Source organism: Haliaeetus albicilla, chromosome 20 (genome assembly GCF_947461875.1).
Source record: "Haliaeetus albicilla chromosome 20, bHalAlb1.1, whole genome shotgun sequence".
Lineage (NCBI taxonomy): Eukaryota > Metazoa > Chordata > Aves > Accipitriformes > Accipitridae > Haliaeetus > Haliaeetus albicilla.
In genome coordinates, this window is record NC_091502.1 from 5,431,056 (window position 1) to 5,451,136 (window position 20,081).

At 42.9% G+C, this 20,081-nt stretch overlaps 1 protein-coding gene across 5 annotated transcripts in view; it reads left to right on the forward strand.

Annotated features, from left to right (window-relative positions):
- The window catches only part of LNX2 (ligand of numb-protein X 2), a 64,080-nt gene that overhangs the window by 19,712 nt on the left and 24,287 nt on the right, over nucleotides 1-20,081 (forward strand). The window contains exons 2-3 of one of the 5 annotated variants that reach the window (XM_069808087.1): nucleotides 10,183-10,357; nucleotides 17,359-17,877. In XM_069808087.1, coding sequence (XP_069664188.1) covers nucleotides 17,477-17,877 — 401 coding nt within the window. In that variant the 5' untranslated portion in view covers nucleotides 10,183-10,357; nucleotides 17,359-17,476. Of the gene's footprint in view, nucleotides 1-9,997; nucleotides 10,358-17,358; nucleotides 17,878-20,081 lie in introns of those variants that run through there. The other 4 variants (XM_069808086.1, XM_069808089.1, XM_069808090.1 and 1 more) reach the window with 4 other exon arrangements.

Consider the following 20,081-nt stretch of genomic DNA (forward strand, 5'->3'; position numbering starts at 1 on the left):
AGAACAGCACAATTGCTCAGCTAAATAAACAGGACATTTTCAATTATAAGGTGCCATTACCTTTGTGTGTTCTTGTCATTTATGAAATCAGCGGGTAGTTAATTAAATTGCTCCTTTGGACTCTTCTGAAGGCTGTGTATTAATTATATTTCAGTGGTGGTGTGCACATTTCTCAACTTTTTACCGAGGGTGAAAGTTGTTTATTTCTTCCTTTGGAAATACATTTTTTTTTTTTCTTGAGGTTAGTATAATGTGGGGTTTTGTGGTGGGTTTTTCTTTCTTTCCAATAAAATCTCATTATTCAGCTGTTCATTGCAATCAAGTGGCATGCTTAGTTGAAATCAAATCTTAATATCTTAGTTTTCCTGCTGCAAAGGACCGCTAAAACTGCGGAGTCCGTGCGTTAAACCCCATGTTGATGCAGGGAATAGGCTCATCACTCGGGAGAACATGCTTCCTTCAGCCATGTCTTTTGAAGACACGGCTCCTGAAGGAGATTCTGGGGGTCAAACCCAGAATTTTGGTTCAGCCCTTTGGCTGAGCCGGCAGATCCGGGCTGTCCTCCTCCGCCTTCGTCGGCAGTGAGAGCAGTGCTGGCGTTTGGGGGTTCGGAGGGAACCCTGCGGTGGCTGGGCTGGGGAACAACTTTTTTTGAGCCTACTTTTGCGCGGCAGGGTGAAGGCTCTGCTTTTACCCCCTTCCTTTGCTGCATTTCACAGTACAGCTAAGATCCCCACGTTAAAAATCTTCATATCTTGGCAAATGCCATTTCTACCATGGCTTCCCTTTTATTTTAATTAATGACACTTGCATGCTAAAGGAAGCCCATGTAGGTGTAGTATTGGTGTGTTGACAGAGGAACGCTGTAGCCAGGATTGGTTTATATTGATTCTCCAGGTGAAATGGTGTATTACAGGCAAATGCTCAAACCGAAGGAAAACGACCCTCGCCTAGCGTAAATATCATTGACATCGTCATTTTAGTGCTGTTGGAAACGTCTCTAGCAGAGGTCAAAAGTTTCATAGCGCTCTCTAGGTCTTTGAAATACCATCGCAGGTTTTATCTCGCAGGAAGGAGCAGAACCAGCCTGGCTTCTGATCGGACAATTTATTTAACAGGTCTGGTGGCCTCGGTGGGGGCCATGCCTTCTCCAGGCCATGCAGCTGTCCTGTGAACCAGAGGGACATCAGTCCTCTTCATTACGCTGTTCATCCAAGCCTGTTTGTTTAAGACCATGCCAAGCCAAGAAGAGTCAAGGAAAACAGTTTTGGTACTTTTTCAGAGGGGTAATTTACTTTGCAGTCATGTTTTCTCAAGTGGAGGGTGGTATAAAGACCACCCTGAAGTCTTCTGAAGCATCCACTGAGACCTCAAACTGAACCTTTGCCACTGGAGCATACTTGTCTACTGGTGATTTATGGTGGTGTTTGTAGGTTTAGGGGGGTTTTTTCATCCACTTCATGGAACGAAGTAAGTGAAGGGAGAGGACTGTGTCTTGAGGGATATGGTGGTTATCATATTTAGCTGGCTGTAGCCTCTCGTGCGTGTTATTTGTATTATGTCCAGTATAATGGAAAAATAGTACTTGAGTATTCAATTTGAAAGTGGAGTTATTGAAGTCCAATACACTGGACTTTATAAAAGCTGCCATGGAAGATAGTAGTTTGTAGCTTGTAAGTCTGCAGATATGCAGTGTATCTAGTATTCAAAAAGCCAGGAAGTTAGTTAATTTGAAAAAAACTAGAATACTCTTCCCCTCTCCCTTCCCCCACCCCTTCTTTTTTTAATTGATAAAAGCAGGGTAATTTCGGGATGTAAAACTGACTTTTTGCTCTGAATACCCCTCTAGTATTGAGATACTGAATTAAAAAAACTGTACAGAAATTGAAACTTTTCCAGAAAGTACGCACAGTTTTGAGAGAGTTCCAACATTTCATTTTAATTTTCTTTTTTAAAAAGCAGAATTTTCTTAAATAGAGGAGGAGAGGAAAGAAAAATAACGTTACATAATCAAACTTGTTGTTTTTCTTGCAAACACTGTGTTGCTTTTCATAATATTCATAGCACATAGCGAGCATGACAGAGACTTGAAATGTCCTGTACGTGTTGTCAAGCCACTATATACTTGGAGTTATTGTAAGTATTCCTGCGTGTGAGATACCCGCACATGCTCACCGGCTGTGCTTACAAAACGGTGGCGCGCTAGATGTAGTAGCACCATTTCATTATGCATTCGTAAGAAATTGCTGGCGACATGTTAGCCTGCGGTTAATTTTAGTGTTGGGTTTAGTATTTGAAAAGGACACAGCGTAAGAGAGCGCCGGCCGGTCTTTTAGGCTGGCTTCTGCTCCGGTTAGTATTTGCTGAGCCACAGCTGTTAGAGCTTCACTCGTATTCGTGCGAGGTTAGGTGAGGAGGTGAATTTACTGCTTCAAGTAAATCAGACCCCGAGAGCTGCTTAGTGCTTATAGGAGGGGCTGGTCCTCTTTTAATTACCCACCAGTGAATTAATTTGTGTATACCGGCATGCTGACAACCTTTTTCCTTGAAGTTCCCTGTTGTCATGTGATATCCCCTCCTCCAGGAGAACAACAGTATATTCTTCTTTTCCTTTATGTTGGGCAGGTATGCTGTGCTCCCTCCTCGCCTCTGTTGGGATGGAAGGGTAAGAAATGTAGGCTAAAAAGGTGACGAGGGGAAGGGGCTGTCGTGCTCTCCGTTGCGGGTTTTGTAACAGATCCTCGGTGCCGGCTGCCGAGGAATTGTACCTGGGTGTTTCCGGGGCTCCACTCAGCATTTTAAAGATGCTCTCCTTCAGGGGCTGGGCACCGAGTGCTTAATTGCAGGTTAGACCTTGTGATGAGAATGACAAACAAGAAACGAAGGGAGTCCTTTCAATTTGGCTTTTTTCAAATGCATAGGCTATTCTAACCCGAAGTGTAAAGTGAATCTCTCTTGAATTAGCTGGTTTGTGCTTTTCGTTTTGTGGTTTTTTTCTTTTTTTTTTTTCTTCATTTCTCTTTCTGTGGGTTTTTCCTAAATCATATGGTTCTCTGATATGTTGTATTTAACAGGTTGATGCTTTGCAAAATGTTGTGGTCAGAAATCTACATTTCACTTGCATGAATACAAAGGCTCTTCGGTGATTTGCATGTATGTATATGAATTTTTAAAGATTAAAAAATTTTAGCTTTGCTCATTTGTAAAATTCAAATTTAAAAACACATTTCATGAATTACTTGAGATTTCTGATATGTTTGTAGTCAGAAGGTGAGAATGAAGAAGTGAAATAAAATGAAACATTTATGCTGATATAAGCAGAGGTTAGTGTACATTCTGGCTGAAATTAAGCCAATGTCCTCCTTTCTCATGGCTATTTGTATTACTTATAAAAATGCATGAGATGTGTATTGAGAGGGTGGCTTGGAAATAAGCTCTTAAATGTGAAAGCTCTTTGGTCTCCTAGGATACGTATGTAGTAATACTTGTACAGTTATCCATAAGGTTTTCCAATAGGCATCCTAGAAACACTGGTGAACTTCCAGGTAGCCTTTATAACCACCTTGTAAAAAAAGGCTTCTCGTTTTGTCAGGTGTTGTGCAGTGCATGCAAACTTTAAGTAACACAAGTCCTCTGGTTAAGACTTTTTCAAGACAAAAAGGGATGATACACTGCTGAAAAACAGAACGAGAAACAGAAGATCATTCATGCATTTGTTCCTTCTTTTTACTAAATCTGTTTGCTTTCAGGACTTCTCAGTAGAAGAAAATAAAAGTTAAGAGCTCTAGTGTGTAGGCATTTTGAAATAACTCTACTTAATGTTTTCAGGTGGAAATGTTTGTCCCAGAAGAATGATTCTTGTTTCACTGTTTTTCCAGGATTTGGGGAGAGGACGGAGGGAAAAAGAAAAATTGGAAAGCAAGTGAGGTGTCAGGTCTGGCTGTTAGGAGTTTTTTTTAATTGAAGATTTGAAATTGTTGGTGAGGTTCAGCGGTTTTGTTTGAGTATTTTCTTACCCTAAGCATGCTGTATACCAATGTTTACAATAATTATTTGGGACAAGGTTTTCTAGCTAGTTCGTTGTATGCTTTGACCCCCAGTTTGCAGCTAAATAGGAATCTCTGAGCCAAAGCATCCCCTCAGTTACATTCACAAGTCTGAAAGGAGTCAAGAGGCCAGTGGAGAACGTGGGTCTCCAGCCAGCCGGAGCCCCAACAGACGTGCTGTTCTCCAAATCCAGCATCAAAAAAACCCCACATCCATCTTCTATTGCATATGGGAAAGGTGCAGTGATTTATTTGCATTTACTTAGTGAAAAAACCCAAGACTCTTTGTAAACACTTTCAGCTTTATATGTACTTCCATTTAGTAGTAGGGATTGGCTGAAGCTAAAGCAACACATGATGCTTTAACAACAAAATAAGTATCAGTTCAGAATTTGACCTTATTGAAACTTCATGTTCAGTTAAACCGGTTTGTATGGACAAGCAGTAAATCTGAGTTAGTATATTTCCAGTTCTGAAGTTTATAAAGGGAAATGTAATGCAGATGACTCCTTTTAGCCCAAGTATTCTATATTATTGCAGTAGCTTTCTAGTGTAACTTCTTGGTTCTGTGAAAGGTTTTACCTTTTCCATCTTAAAATTGTTGAGCTAGGATGGCCTCTTCAGGACTCTTTCCTTTCCCTATGTGTTTTCTTTAAGTTCACTCAATATATGGAGGCAGACCAGCTGCCTGGGATTTTATTTATTATTTCTGTGTTCTCATCCCATATGACGGATAATAAGACACAGTGTTGCTTGTAGTTGAGTCTGCTGCTTTTAAAGAACGATGTCTCCTTTGAAGGAAAAACGCATCATGTTCTTGACTGCAGTTCGGTTTTCAGATCACACACAGAAAGGACAGGATGTAGGCTTTTAATTACTCTGTTTGCCCACCTCTTGATTCATTAAATTGGAATTATTAGCTTTTTGACTCTCAAAACAGGTGAAAATCAAGGCTGGCTTTTATTGCAGTATTAAACAGTTCTTTACAGAAACGTGGAAAGTTGGTTTTCTGACCCAAATGTCTGTGTCTAGCTGGAAACTAATAACTGTAGAGCAGACTATGGTTTTTTTGTGCGGGTTCCCTCATACTTCTCTATATTACAAACTTGACGCAGAAGGGATCCTTCTCGGAATAAAGTGTGCACTCATTTTCTAGGTTTTCCTTAGCTTTTTAGCGACTGCCAGGTGAAGATGACTTGTGGCGTAGTCTCTTTGACCCACTAGACCCTGTTGCTGTGAGCGGCTGGACTGTTCTGAACTTGATAGTAAGTTTGAGTCATTTCTTACAATTTTATGAACTGGCAGTTTGCGGGTGAACTTCTGACTAATTCCTTGAATCCCTGTTGTTGGTGATAAGAACAGAGAAGCTTGGAAGTACGTTATTTCCAAATACTCCATCGCATGCTAGTGCCATTGCGTTAAGCTAGCCTGGCCTTACCAGCAGAGCTGCCACTGCTGCTGCTTCTGTATGAAGGGTAGGCGGGTGTCTGTGTTGCATTTCTGAGGTCTCATCATCTTGGTGCACAGCACTGCTCCCTTTTTATGAAAAAGTGTCGTGGTTTAACCCCAGCCGGCAACCAAGCCCCACGCAGCCGCTCGCTCACCTCCCTCACAGTGGGATGGGGGAGACAATCAGGAGGGTAAAAGTGAGAAAACTCGTGGGCTGAGATAAAGACAATTTAATAGGGAAAGCAAAAGCCGCGCACACAAGCAAAGCAAAACAAGGAATTCATTCCCCACTTCCCATGGGCAGGCCGGTGTTCAGCCATCTCCAGGACAGCAGGGCTCCATCACGCCTAACGGGGACTTGGGAAGACAAACGCCATCACTCCCAACATCCCCCCCTTCCTTCTTCTTCCCCCAGTTTCATATAGTGTGCATGACATCCTATGGTCTGGAATATCCCTTGGGTCAGTTGGGGTCAGCTGTCCCAGCTGTGTCCCCTCCCAATTTCTTGTGCCCCCCCAGCCTGCTCGCTGGTGGGGTGAGAAGCAGCAAAGCCCTTGACTCTGTGTGAGCACCCCTCAGCAGTAACCACAACATCCCTCTGTCATCAACACTGTTTCCAGCACAAACCCAAAACACAGCCCCGTACTAGCTACTGTGAAGAAATGTAACTCTGTCCCAGCTGAAACCAGCACAAAAAGAGATGTATCCCATGGGAATGTGAGTCTTTATCTCAGAGACAGCATCATCTTTTGGGTTGATTTGCACAGCTCCCAGTGCAGTAGGACCGTTGTCTGTGATGGTTTCTGGCTCTTGGACAAAATGGCAATTAAAAAAAAAAAAAGGTTTATAAAGTTTAAAAAATGTTTCATCTAAGTATTTGGCATAAAACATGTGAAAGTGTTTAGCATGAGTTAGCAGTAAAAAAAAAAGTATGGAAATAAATGAGAGTTTGCATTTTTGATGTCTGTGAACCTAACCTAACTTGTTGAGAAGTGCTTGGTTTGGGAAAATGAGCCTTGTGGTTAGCGAGTGCAAAGAAGATGGGTACTCTGGAAGCTGAATCGTCTGCCTCTTAAAGACCTTTTTCTAAAAGCAATGCTAATGAAGTAATATCCTTCAAAGCAAGACTGGTATTTTAAGAGCTAGCTCTTAAGGGTTGAATACATAGAATAAATGAGGAAGTGAAAAATGTATCATCCCCCACAGAATCTCAAATGCAAAATTTCAGCATGCTGAGAAGAGATTGGACAGGGAGGAGGAGGAGGAGGAGAAGGTTGGCTTCTTCCCACTGTAGCATGCTTCTGTCAGCCTCTATTGCTGGAACCATTTTGACCACGGATACAGAAAAGTGGTGCCTGAAGTTAGGAATCTGAATGTCCTACCTGGTAGGGCTCTTTAGCGCATCGCTCCTTTCCCGCTCTCTTCCCAAAATGTGGTGAACCAGAATTCCCTACTGACGTGAGTAAATGTCTTCTATGTGTTTTGCAAATTCATGATTAAGTATCTGAGAACCGAAGGGCATTTTTCTTTCATCATTCTAGGCCTTCGGTTTTTTTAACAACTCAGCTTTTCTTTGCTAGAGGAGCGTAGCAGTTGGAGCCCTCGTGACTCTCCAACCCAGCAAACTTCTCCTGACCCTTCCCGCTGTTTTCTTGTAGGACAAGTAGCCTTCTCTGAACACTTAACTGTCTTGTACTTTTATTGGACAATTTTATTCTAGTTTGTTTCTTTATTTATAGTTATCTTAATATATCCGTTATATATAATTTCTGCATATGACTACCAGTTTGGTGTTTTACATAGGTGGTACCATTTACGTGTCCTTAGTGTCATTTTTTTTCTTTGATTTTATTTTAATTTGCACTACTTACTTAGAAGGTAATGATTTTCATTTGTCTGCCTTTGTTTAGGAACCTTATTTTTTTTAAACAAAGAGAACGAGACTACTGAGGAAAGCGGCCAGAAATGCTGTAACAGCAGCTCAGCGCTCACTCCTCCACATTATTCATTCTGCAAGGGGGAGGTAGAAGATTGCCACTTAATGTTTAGCCCATCACTCATTTGAGAATACATACCAGGACCTGTTGGCCTACTGCGTGTTATTATGTGTCTTTGCTAACATTTTCACTTGAATCTTAAAGGCCTGTTTTTCAACAGGGCTCCTACTGAAGTGGTTTCTTTCTGAGAGCACTAACAGGATTCAGGGCACACACTGCAGCAGCCAAACTTTGCACTTCAGGCAGATAAACTGCACTCTAAAAGCCTCCCTATCTAATAGGTGCTGAAATTCTGGTTTTTTAAATATATATATATATATATATATATATGTATGTATGTATGTGTATATATATATTTAATGTGCAGTCAGCCAAGCTAATAGCAAAAGCAATTGAAATAAACAGCTCACAAACGTGGTTAGGGGAGAGAGAAATGTTTTAGGAAAAATGTTGGGGGTGGGGGTTGGTGTTTTTTTTTTTTCATTCAACAAATGTTGTCTCCACTCTTTCTTGGTGGCTGTGGAATTACAAGGGCTGAAGCAGAGAATATATGATTCCTACAGTTAGATTAAAAACAAATGCAGTGCTGCCTTTGCTTCCATATTCTTTGTCTCTGTCAAATCTGTATAACCAGACTTGACTTTACATAGTCAACTCAACGTCCACTTCCCTCTCTGAATCCAGTCTGGAGGCCCTGGATCAAGTACTTGTCTGCTGGGTATGTAAAGACCTGCTTAGATCCAAAATATTTACATGTTTTTTATTTAAGATACTATTTGTATATTTAAGATGACAGCTTCTAGATCTAACAGGTTCTTGTTATATAAATTCTGATGATGTGTGGCTGCATTTATTTTCAGTATCTGTGTACAGAGCACATCTATCTGAGGCGTGGTACGTGTCCATATAGAGAGTGTAATCAGAAGATCTCAATGTAAAGTTTTTATTTTCTGACAAGCGTCCTACAAAATAACATGGGGTTATTTTGTATAACTATAAGAGAACATGAGGACAGGTCACGCTCTGCCTTTCCTGTGTGCTCAAAGCTGGGTCGGGCAGCTGGCTCTGAAAATAACCTTTTTACACGGGTCAGACTGAAAGCTCTCCCTGGAAATTAGGTGGAAATTGAGTAATGTACAGCAGCAAAGCGAAATGTCTTCAGCAGAGTTAGCAGGGAGAGGCACAGCGTTAAGAATCAAAGAACTCGCCTTTATTGTGGAGTTAATTCAAGTGACAGCTAGCGGATGGCATCCTATCGTCCTTCGCAGGCACAGGTAGGGACTGCTCAGCCGTGGCAGTGATTTCGGGAGTCACTTGCTTGCCAAGAGCTGGCCGGAGCCAGCCCAGCTTTCCCTGCTCCCTGGTCACACTGGGCTGCAGACCAAATTGGGGTGGTTTCGCAGGTGAACTCGTCCCTCCGCATGCGGTACCCCTGCTCACGAGCAAGTCATGTCTCCTGGTTAACTTGGCCCGGGTGTAGGTAGCCCGAGTTAAACACTCCATTTTGACTGTAGGCTTAAGGCAGAGGGTTTTTTCTTCTTTTTTTTTGGAGAGTCCTGATGTGGTGAGATTCGTTTTCTTTCATTAGGGAGAAAATAAGCAGTCTTTAGGCAGCGCAGACCGGTTTAGGAGATTGCCTCAGCTCTTCAAGTGATGCTCCTGAGCTGCCGGGGTGCTGTTTGGCAGGTCGAGGCTGGAGGCTGAAGCCGCAAACCTTCCGTCTACACCATCCTCTGCACTCTTTCTCCCATACCTGCAGGTTTCTTCCTCTGGCCACAGGCTGTCGCGGGTTCCTCGCAGCCGATGGGCGCTCGCTCCTGCGGAGGACTCTGCCTGCTTTCATGCAGAGGAAGGACAGCGTGTGGCTTGTTCATCTGAGCCATCTCTAAAGCGTGTCCTCTTGGCTCTGACTCACACAGATCTCAGAAATCCTTGTTTTGAGAGAGACTGGGCTTTTTTTGTTAGCTTGGTAGGGGGTAGCTTCAATTTTTCATGATGTGGCTGAGCTGAAGAACTGCTTGGTAACAGCATAGTTTACCTTTTAAAATAGCTTTCCACCATCACTGGGGTTGTGGTTGGTGGGGGAAACCAGCTGTAACATGTTAGGCAAGGTGGCGTACGCCCAAAGGAAGAGATGGGGCTGGTGTTTCTCCCTGAAAATAGTTAGTCCTGCAATTTAACTACGCAGAAAGTTCTTTTATCCTTCTTTCCACCCTTCCACCCCCAGCTTCTCTCTGTCATCAAAGCCGTTTTGTGATTAATCCAAGTGTTGTCTCCCTGAATTTTCTCCATGCACACCCATAGGGATGGGCCTGGTTATACAGAAGAGCAGAAGAAGGGAACATAGCTCACCGCTTTCTTCTTTATTTTCTTTGAATCGCTTCAGCTCCTTAAAATTTGAATTAATCAAATCAAATTGTCTCTGTGTATATCCAGGAACCAGCTACGTTTAATCTAGTTAAGTGTTTTCTGTTCATCCACGAAAGTCCCCGTTTCAGGGCAGAGTGCGCAGGGGAGGGTTTCCAGAAGGTTTAGCATCTTGATGGACAGCTTTCTGCTGCCTTCATCTCTCCAAACAGAAAGGGTGGCACATATGGCAAGGGCTGGTGGACAGATTGCACTGCAGAAAATAACCATGGCGGCTAAGCAAATGTTTTACTCTTTCTTGCCTTTCTCCTCTGCTCCATCAGTGAGAAGAAAGCATCGCTAATTGTCTCCTTGTCGTGGATTTTTGACTGCTGGGGTACTTTTTTTTTTGCTCCCACTGGATATAAAAGCCCACCTGTTACAACAGCAGTAATGAGATACTGCTTTCGTTATCTTCTTTGCACTAGGAAGGAAATTTGTCTTTGGCTCGACAGGCAGGTAAGTGGTTATTTTCACTTTCAGCTCATTTTGCTGCTTTTTATCTATTTTTTTGACTGCTGCAAAAATCCGAAAAGGGATTTAGAAGCTTGAAGGAGGTTTCATGCGAGTGGGTTTTTTTGTATACTCTCAGGTCTGAAAGTATTGCAAACCTGCTCAGTTGTTGAGAGACCTGGAAGCATCTTGAGCCCCCGGGCGCTTGTCCCGTGTTTGGGGGTTCCTGCGGTGGGGTGGCTTCTGACGCCAAGCAGGGTTAGCCCCCAGAAACCGGCCCTTCTCTTTCCACTTAGCAGAAAATTGAATGCACCCACAGAAAATGGTTCTTCTTGCAAATTCTAAAGGTGGCCACCACCTGGGCTGGCGCAGAAGGGCAAATACTCGTGAGCGAGACTTCGAGTAGGGTGGGCAGCAGCGGCTGCCGTGCCTGCAGGGGAGGGGGTGCAACTTCAAGTCCTTTTTCCTCCAGGGGGGTCAGGCTTGCTGCCGCCCAGGAGAGCAGCCCGGCCGTCCGAAATGGGCGACTCTCGTCTAGCTGGACTTGTGCGTTTTAACTCTTCCTTTTTCAGCGCTCCTCTTGTTCGGTAGGAATATGTGAAGTTTGATCTGTAGATGCATAGATGTATCTTCATTAAAGATTCATACTCTTGTCTCCTTTTCTTCTATTCTTAGATGATTTATCGGATGTAGCTCTGTGTTTGCTATAAAGAATGGATATTTTGTTGCAGAGACCTCCGTAGGGTCAGAATCCTCATCTTCCCTGTCTCGTTCGAGACCGATTTGACTAAAGTAAAGCTATTTTAATCTCCTGGTCCCAAAATAGAAGCCATTCCATTTGTGCCGTAGAAAACGGCTGCAGGATGATCTTCGCGTGTTTGAGCAAAACCTTCTGGCCGCTTGTTTTATCTCTGGGTACCACGTCCTTCTCTTTCCTCTCGTCATCCCCTGGTGTCGAGCATCCCTGGGTTTGAGGTGTTAGTTTTGGGAGGCGGGGGTCATCCATCTCCTGAGGTTGGATGGCCTTGCACTTCCCCTCGGTTTCCCCTTTCTTTACATCTCTTCATGTGTCTCACACGTGTACGGTGGGGGCCCTTAACGTCACAGCGGTTAATTAAAGCCCGTAGCCCCCCCGTTGCCAGGGAAACGCAGCACTCCACAAATACCGAACACAACTTACGGTCCTATTCATTTTCCCAAACGCTCCTTGTTTGCCAGATTTAAGCAGGGTTTCATTTCGCAGCCTGGAAAAACGCAGTACTTAAGAAATACCCAGCAAGGGGAGCACGCGTGCGCATCTTTCTTAGGATATTGCTCGTAAAAACCCACACCCCTGAGGCGGGGAAGGAAAACCATCGCCTGCGACCCGCTGCCTTTGCAGCAGTGATGCCACGTCAACATCTGGTACAGGGCTGACACCTTGGCTGTGTGGGCATTGCTTTGATGGAGCAAAAAGATGAGCACAGAGGCAAAAAAATAATCTGCGGAGAGACGGTTTTACTGCAAGCCCAGCCTTGCCTGGTTGTGGTTTAGTGGAACCAAGTCACCGTTCAGGCACAGTTTTATTTAGTTTGAATATAAAAATTCCAGTCATTCTGCTGAATGACTTAAAAAAAAAAAAACGTGGAAGAGGGTTGCTCGTTGGTACAAAAAATAGGTGTATTGGATAATTGGCACGCGGTGACAGTGTGGCTGCAGCATTAGCAGAAATCTGCCCCAGTCTAATTGCTGTGCTCTGCCCATCTCTCAGGTTTTTTCCTGACTTTGAGCTGCCAGATGCTGCCTTTTGACAACACTTTCAGTTGTTTGCGTTTTCAAAGGAGGAAGTCTAACAGGATTACTTTCTCATAAACCTGGACTAAAATCGAATCGGGGTTCGGTATTTGAAGACAGTGCAGCCCTCGGATATCAGTATAATTAACAGGGATATTGTAAAGTCAATACAAGTTGCTAGTTCTGCTTCATTTGTTTGCTGTGTGGCTTTAATATTAAAGCAGAGATTGTATCTAATGAGCTAGGTCATGCTTATTGGAAGATGTGGAATAACACTTTTCCCCTCTAGTGCTGTGCGCTAGCTATTTATTCTCATCATGTTTTTTATTACAGTTTCTGCTATATTTTATTCTTCCACTCAGGCTAGGGTCTGCTTTGAAAACAGTTATGAATCATCAGCCTGATGCTGTAATTCCTGTGAAGGATACTGGACTGGGAATTAAGAACTAATTTTTAATCGGTTATGATGTGTTCTTTTAAGCGATGGATGTATCACTCTCTCGTTTCCCTCTCCTGGGGCTTGTGTTGATCCACTCCTGGCTGCCAAGAGATGCTGTTCACAGCCCTGGCGTTTGGACAAGGCAGGGGAATTTGGGTACCCTGACATTCTTCCTAGCTAGCTTGGGTGCTCGGGTGCCATGGCCGTGGAGAACAGACTTCAGAAATCCTGTGACATTTTGAAATTAAGCCAACCTTTCTCGAAATCCAGGGTGATGACCGTACTGTTGCTCAGAGTTACTGATCGATGTGTGTTACGTGTTGCCTTGCAAGTACAAATCTGACTGACCGGGAAAGGTCTGCCTGAGTTTAGGGTCACACAAAACCTTTCACCGTAGCTGTTAGAACTTCTTTCCATCCCCTCCCTTTCCCCACTGCGAAGGGGTAAGGCAGCCTTGAATTGAGAGGAAATGCAGGTGGACATTTTCTCACCTGCAGTTGGTTTAAGCTACACAGTATAAATTAAACAATGATTCAGTGGTTAGATACGTCTCAGTGAGAAGATGTCCGTTCTGGCGTAGTTATTACTATTACATCGTTAGCCACAGAACTGAGAGATCTGCATCCCGGCTGTTTTGGGATACAGGGGCACCGCAGTCCAGCAAAGGAACAGGGGTGTCATTCATCAAAGGGTGTTCTTTTGACCTTTGCTTGTGCTTGAGGAAATCGCATAGGGTAGTAAACAAAAGAGGAAATTATGGTATATTAAAGATAATTTTTAGAGACATTCGTTGGTAAGATGGCTGTTTTCCTTAGCTGTTTGCTTCTGGGTTATATCAGATTTTTTTCTGTAAAATTTTGAACAGTCAGTTAATGGGCTCTAAATCTCCAGGCTTTTAATAAGACAATTTAGAAATAGGTTACTTAAATCTCTGAGAGCATTCATTGCAAAATACATATTTCCATTAACTTCAAACTGAAACTGGTATTAATTATTTGTGACTTATGTAAAAAAAAGACAACCATAGTAAAAAGGCGAAGTTATTGCTCCAATTCCGGTTTGCTTGTGGTTTGTTTGGTTTTTGTTTATAGTGCCCATTCAGACAGAAGGAATAAACACCGTGAAATCTGATGTAGGTATAAAGCTTGACATCTTATGCTTTTGTAAAAATGTGTCAAGCTTCTCCAAACAATGTTAGTTGAATCAGTAAGTCAGAACTAGAGGAGGCCTAAGGATAAGGCTGTCTTTTTCAGTCTGAAATCACCCTCATGCACACTCCACTTAAAAAAATAAAATAAAAATTTGCACAGTTGGATGTCCAGTCTCACCCAGTTCCCAAGTGGATTGTGATTTAAAACTGAAAGCAGGGCACTGTTTGGCTGTTGTAATGAAGTCCCAGGAGAATTATTTCCTAGGGAATTATATGACTTGAATAACAGGCCTGGCTGGCTCTTTTACCCTCTTTATATTTTTTTATAATTCTGACTGTGTTTCCTGTTTGCAGCTTTCCTGAGCTCATACTGTCCTGTGGAGCTGGTGATCTGCAGTGATAAGAGATACAGCAAATAATATAAGGAATGCATAATGAGGGTTGAAGTAGGGTATTATAAATGGCAGTGCTCCTGTATTGTGGATTTCAGGGGCATAGTGCTTTACATCGGTGAAATTTAGACCCTGCCTGCCATCCCACTTGTTGGTCAGACCACAAATATTGTGTTTGTGGACTTTGTAAATTAGTTGATATATTTTGCACTGGGAATAGCCTGTAAAAAGTCTTGGAATTGATAATTAGGCAGCTGTGGTATATAATCAATACAAATCCTGGTGACTGATTCCTCAGTCGTGGAATAGGCTTGCCCCCAAATGCAGCACAGCAGTGAAGGAAGCAGACAGCAGCATGAAAGGGAGGAAATATCAATATTTTGGGGTTTTTTTTTTCGGGGGGGGGGGGTTGCATGGTGGTAGCGGGGTGTGGTGGGTTTTGTTCGGTTTTTTTTTAATCTTCATGTTGTAATCCACTGTCTAGTCCTCCTGCAGCTCTGCTGGCAGAGAGGTGGTGGAAGGGTGGTCACGTCAGCTGTTAGACAAGGTGGCGGGGTTAGCTTATATGGCATTTATTGATGGTTTAAGCTAACAGGGCGCTGGCAGCGCTGGGAAGTGGCTAGAGGCAATGTCAAACGGCAGCAGAAACAGCCTGCCCATGGCCTGAAGCGGCAGCTCGGCTGCAAAGCACAGCCGAGGGCACTTGGTCCTGCGCCAGCAGCATTAAACCACTGGGATGGGGCACGCTGTCAGCTCGCCTCCTTCAGTGGTGGGCAACAGAGAGTGACTGCCTGTGTTTCACTGAGGACAAACTTGTGATTTCAGTAAACAGAGCTTGTCTCTGGAGATAGCTTTCCTAAGAAAGAAGGCTTGTCTTGATAATTTAAAACGTGGCAGTGAAAGCCTGATCGCTCAATAACTTTTCCTTGTTCAAAATTTATAGTAAGCTATTTAAAAAAGTTTTTAACACGCAAAAGGATTTAAGTGCAACCTTCTAAAAGAGGGGTGCAGGTATCTTTGGCCACAGCAAGTATATGGTCAGAGTATCTCCTGGGTATATTTACTATATGACGCTGCCTGGTGCTCTGTAGCAGACTGCCATGTGAGTCACGTAGACTTCGAAGGATAAAAATGCTAGAAGCCTTCGGGAAGGTGAATTCAGGATGCTCACTGTCAGGGGTCCGTAACCAGAGCTCCGTAACTGCGGTGCACAGGATAGTCCCTGGGTTTTTCCATAGCCTTGCTGATGCAGGACTTGCTCTTTCTCGGGACCTTGGTTACTTGGAGAAGGAGGAAGAGTCCTGGTCGTAGTCAACAGTGGGTCTAGTATTTGGGCAACACACTCATAAAATGGCTTTTTCTGCCCCTTCTCCGTGTCCTTTTCCTCTGCCCTGCCTGTTGGTGTTGCAGGTACCCTCCAGTACAATACGACACGCACCACGTGTTCCTCTCCTCGTGCCCTAAGCGGCAAAATAATTTGCTAAAGTTGCAAATCAATGCAATGTTTTTTTCTAGAACATCTATGTGGTTTATTCTGCATTACCTAAAGAACAGCCATGAGATGGGTCTCATCCCTTCTGCGTTAATCCAGGAGCAGGAACGCAGAGCGAGGGAGCTGTGGTTGGAGCACGAGGGCCCTGCGCGCTCTCCCTTATCTGCTCTCCAATCTTTAAACTCTTACATAATACGTTTAAGACTGGTTTTTGAGTAATCTCTTTTGGGGTCTCATTTTGCATTCTTAGCCTCCAGTAACAAAGAACCGCTATGCTCTTCCCTCATGAAATCCTTTCCAGAAGGTGCACATTATCTACTACAAGGCAGGGCAATGATGAGCATCAGTTGCCACGGCAGAATAGAAGCCTGGATTACAAATTACTATTTAATCCTTTTTGCGTCAAAGGATATGATAATCCTTGTAAAATGTGCTCTAAGTCTTGTGCTTGGCTATGTGGGGTTAAGGAGCAAAAACCAAAACAGGGGTTCTCTTAAAAAGTAAGACACGGTGAAATGCACGTGTTCCACATGAATTTCAGAATATATTTATGATCACATTTCAGCAGCTAAAAATAAAGATGATGGGCTGGTACGTAGACTAGCAGTTTTCATTTCTCCGTATGCTTGCTACTACTCTGCTAGAATACAGTGTCTGTCACTCTGTCATGAGTGGTGCTTGCTGAATTGCAATAAAGAATTTGGGCACAAGGTAAGCATTGCTCAAATTTGATTCCCCCCCACCCGATGAGAACATTTACCAAAACTAACAAATGAGGAGGTCTCTTAAGAATGTGAGAAAATTTGTTTTATTTTCTAAATCATCCTGTTATGAACGTCAAGCAATGTGATTTTGTAAGGCAGAGAAGGGTAAATAAGGTTGGGAGGGGTAAGGATTTAGTGTTTGAAATCACAGACCGATGACTGCACAGTTTCCTGACCAGGCAGGAAAGAGGGGCAAAGTTTAATGACTTATAAAGTTTAGAAAACAAATTCCAGAGTGACAGACCTACAGACCTTTGACTGACATGATTATCGTCACATTGAGTATGCTGTAATTTTGTTAGATAAAAAGCAAAACAGGTTAGTTATTTGGAACCAATAGCTTCATATGATTAGATTATTCCATATTTTTATTACTGGCCTCTGAACTAAATTAAATGTGGCGTATTGGATGGAATCAGTCCCTCTTACTGTGTAGCAACCCACAGAGAAAACCTGAAGGTAAGTGGTGACATATATGCAATATTACTAATGGAAAGAACAGGGTAAGCAGTTTGTTGCTGTTATTTTTAATGCAATGTATTTAGATGTTTAATGTGTAACATTCTGCATTAATAGTCAAAATCCAAAAATGAGAGTAGGACCAGATTGAAATCATAATCTCATATTAAAGAACACATTTAATTACTCAGTCATATAACCATTATTCCACAATAGGGTATTTTTGTGCTAGATGCTAATTGCACGCTTCTAGTGTGACATTGCGTAATGCGGTGTCCTTGCTGTCACAAACTGGTCATCTCGCAGGTGAAAACTGTGGAGTGCAGCAGCTGTTACGAAGCTCTAAAATGTTTATGTTGTGAAAGGAATTGTACTAACAGATTTTGTTGCTCTCTTCCGTGATAAATTTACAGAAGACAGGAATATTCTCTTTATCTAGCTGTTGTGTTTTGGTAAACACAGAAGTAGTCAGAAGCTCTGACGAGAGTTTTCATAATGCGTGCAAACTGAATAATTTTCGTTTCTTTATTTGTTGCAGAAAATGACGCTTGGCTGAAGCGCCTAAGTCACCCTGGAGTGAGTTGCTTCCCTCTGAGCTTTATGTGAGCAACCCCATCCCGCGAGGAGGAGGATCCGTCAGCCGCCTTCGCTCTGCGATGGGGACTACAGGTGACGACATGGCTTCGGCGGAGCAGAATGCCTCCTTGAACCCTCTGTGCTTCGAGTGCGGCCAGCAGCACTGGACGAGGGAGAACCACCTCTACAACTACCAGAACGAGGTGGACGATGACTTGGTCTGCCACATTTGCCTTCAGCCCTTGTTGCAGCCATTGGACACTCCCTGCGGACACACATTCTGCTACAAGTGCCTAAGGAACTTTCTGCAGGAGAAGGATTTCTGCCCGCTGGATCGAAAAAGACTCCACTTTAAACTCTGCAAAAAATCCAGCATTCTCGTTCATAAACTGTTAGACAAGCTACTCGTTTTGTGCCCCTTCTCTTCCGTGTGTCAGGAGGTCATGCAGCGATGCGACCTGGCGGCACATCTCAAAAACAGGTGAGCGGTGCAGATGTTTGCATTGCGTGTTCCTTAACACGCTTGGTAGCAGCAGAAATTGGGGGCAAGAGCGGGGAGAGGGTTGGTGATGGCTTTTAAATTCGCAGTAGAAAGCGGTAGGAAACGGTCAGTCTGTAACTGCGCACAACTAGAGCACTGGATCCCGTTCTGGGCATCGCACCAGAAATAGTGAAGAAGACTTGGAGAGAGTCACGGGGAGAACGACATGATTCATGAGAGGTCTCAAAAACATGACTTAGCAGAAAAAGTTAAAGAAAATGGGGGTTGTTTCTGGTAGGGGAAAAAAGGCTGAGGGAGGGGAAAAATGAGAGAGATGAAAACTGCCTGCAAAGAGGAAGGAAATAGTGGAATAGGAACAAAGGAGATTTAGTTCAGATTTTAGGAAAAAAAGCTTTATGATGGTCTAGCACTGGCATAGATTGCTTGGGTGGTGGTTGTGTAATCCCCACTTTCAGAATTGTTTATGAACATGTTAAACCAACCTTTATCAGGATCAGTAATGGCAGAATTGATTCTGCTTTGACTAGGCAGATGGACAGGGTATCTCTCGAGACCCCTGTAAGACCTATTTTTCTGTTTTAAAAAAAAAAAATCTGTTTGCTGAACAGGTTGATGGTATGTCATGTGAACATAATGTAGTTTCTAGGATTTGTTTGTTTGTTTGTTTTGATTGCTTATAGAACACTGGCAACAGCCTGTTAATTTGGTAGAAACTCATCACTTCACACCAGTGGGAAGTTTTGGTGCAGCTTTAGTGAGTGATTTTGTGCGAGAGAGATACATTCCAATATTACCTGCACCTAAATGTTTAGGACCTTATTTTGAACTGTTCATTAATTTTATAGTTCTTCTGCTTTATGCCATCCTACCCTAAATATTTAAATATTGAAAGGAGGCCATGATAGAAAGAGGGAAATAACATTATTATAAGGTTGGACCAGATGATCCTTGCAGTCTCTTCCAACCTGGTATTCTATGATTATCAAATTCAGGTGGAATGATACTTCATATTGTGCAAACCAGTGCACTTTGTTCTTCCAGCAAAGGAATTGCTTCCATACCATGTGTGTGGTACTCTGCTACGTGAACATGTTTCATTCTTCTCTGTAAGGCAATGCCATTTTTCTAATGGAAAAATGTTAAACTTGTTTTGTGGGGTACATTTGACTTCTTTTGTTTCAGTAAATTAGCAGATAGGGTTTTTTAATCATTAGCTATTTCATTACATGAGTCATGAACAAAAACTTGGACATAACATTTATGTTAAAGCTAAAATATGGTGGAATTAATGAGTCAGGGCTAAAAAAATATTATGCATAGCTATACCAACTAACTTTAAACTGTTTAGAGATTTATGAAATTATAAGAGGAGTATAGTGAAGAATTTGTGTAGAGAAGGAAATTACATATTCAAAGGAAGTGCATCTGACTTCAAAGGACCCAGCTCAGGTGAATTCCATCTGCTGCCAGAAAATATTCCCTGTGTACAGCTCCATGCTATTTGAAAACCTATGTTCATTTTTCAGAGAGAGGTTTCAGAAAAGTATGTAACTGTCCCTGCAAAAAAGCATCAACCCCAGAAAAATAAGCATTGCGCATATCCATTGTACATAGACAAAAGGCACTAGGGAAATACAGTTCAACACACGAGCGTTTTTGTCAGCAGCATTCGTAAAAACAAGCATATTGTATGGTGACTCTTAATGAAAATGGGTGGTACGAGTCCTAACTCTTCTGTCACCAGTTGAGATGAGATCTTTTCATTTCCATGACTTCATCATGGGCTTTTTTCATACCTGCTTTGCTTTCTTTCAATTTGATACTCTTTTTTTTTTTTTTTTTTTTTTTTCCCCCCCTTATTTTTTAAACCAGCCTGCGTAAACTTGAGCAGTTGCCCATTTCATGAGGGTTGTTTCATGGTTTGGTGCTCTTATCTGTGCCGGCTCTTTGGGCAAAAAGCCCTCCACGTGGGGATTGAAAACCCAACGGGCAGCATTAGCCATGTGCCTCCTCCGCCTGCCTCAAGGTTTCGTTGAGAGGCGCGTGGATCTACCCCATGAACTCTTTTCCAAGCGTCAGTCTTTGGCCATTTGGAGAGTCTTGGAGACCACCTTCGGGTGAAGGGTGACGTTGCGGAGGAGATCGTCGGGGAGTCACTGCCATGTTCCCTCACCTCCTCACTC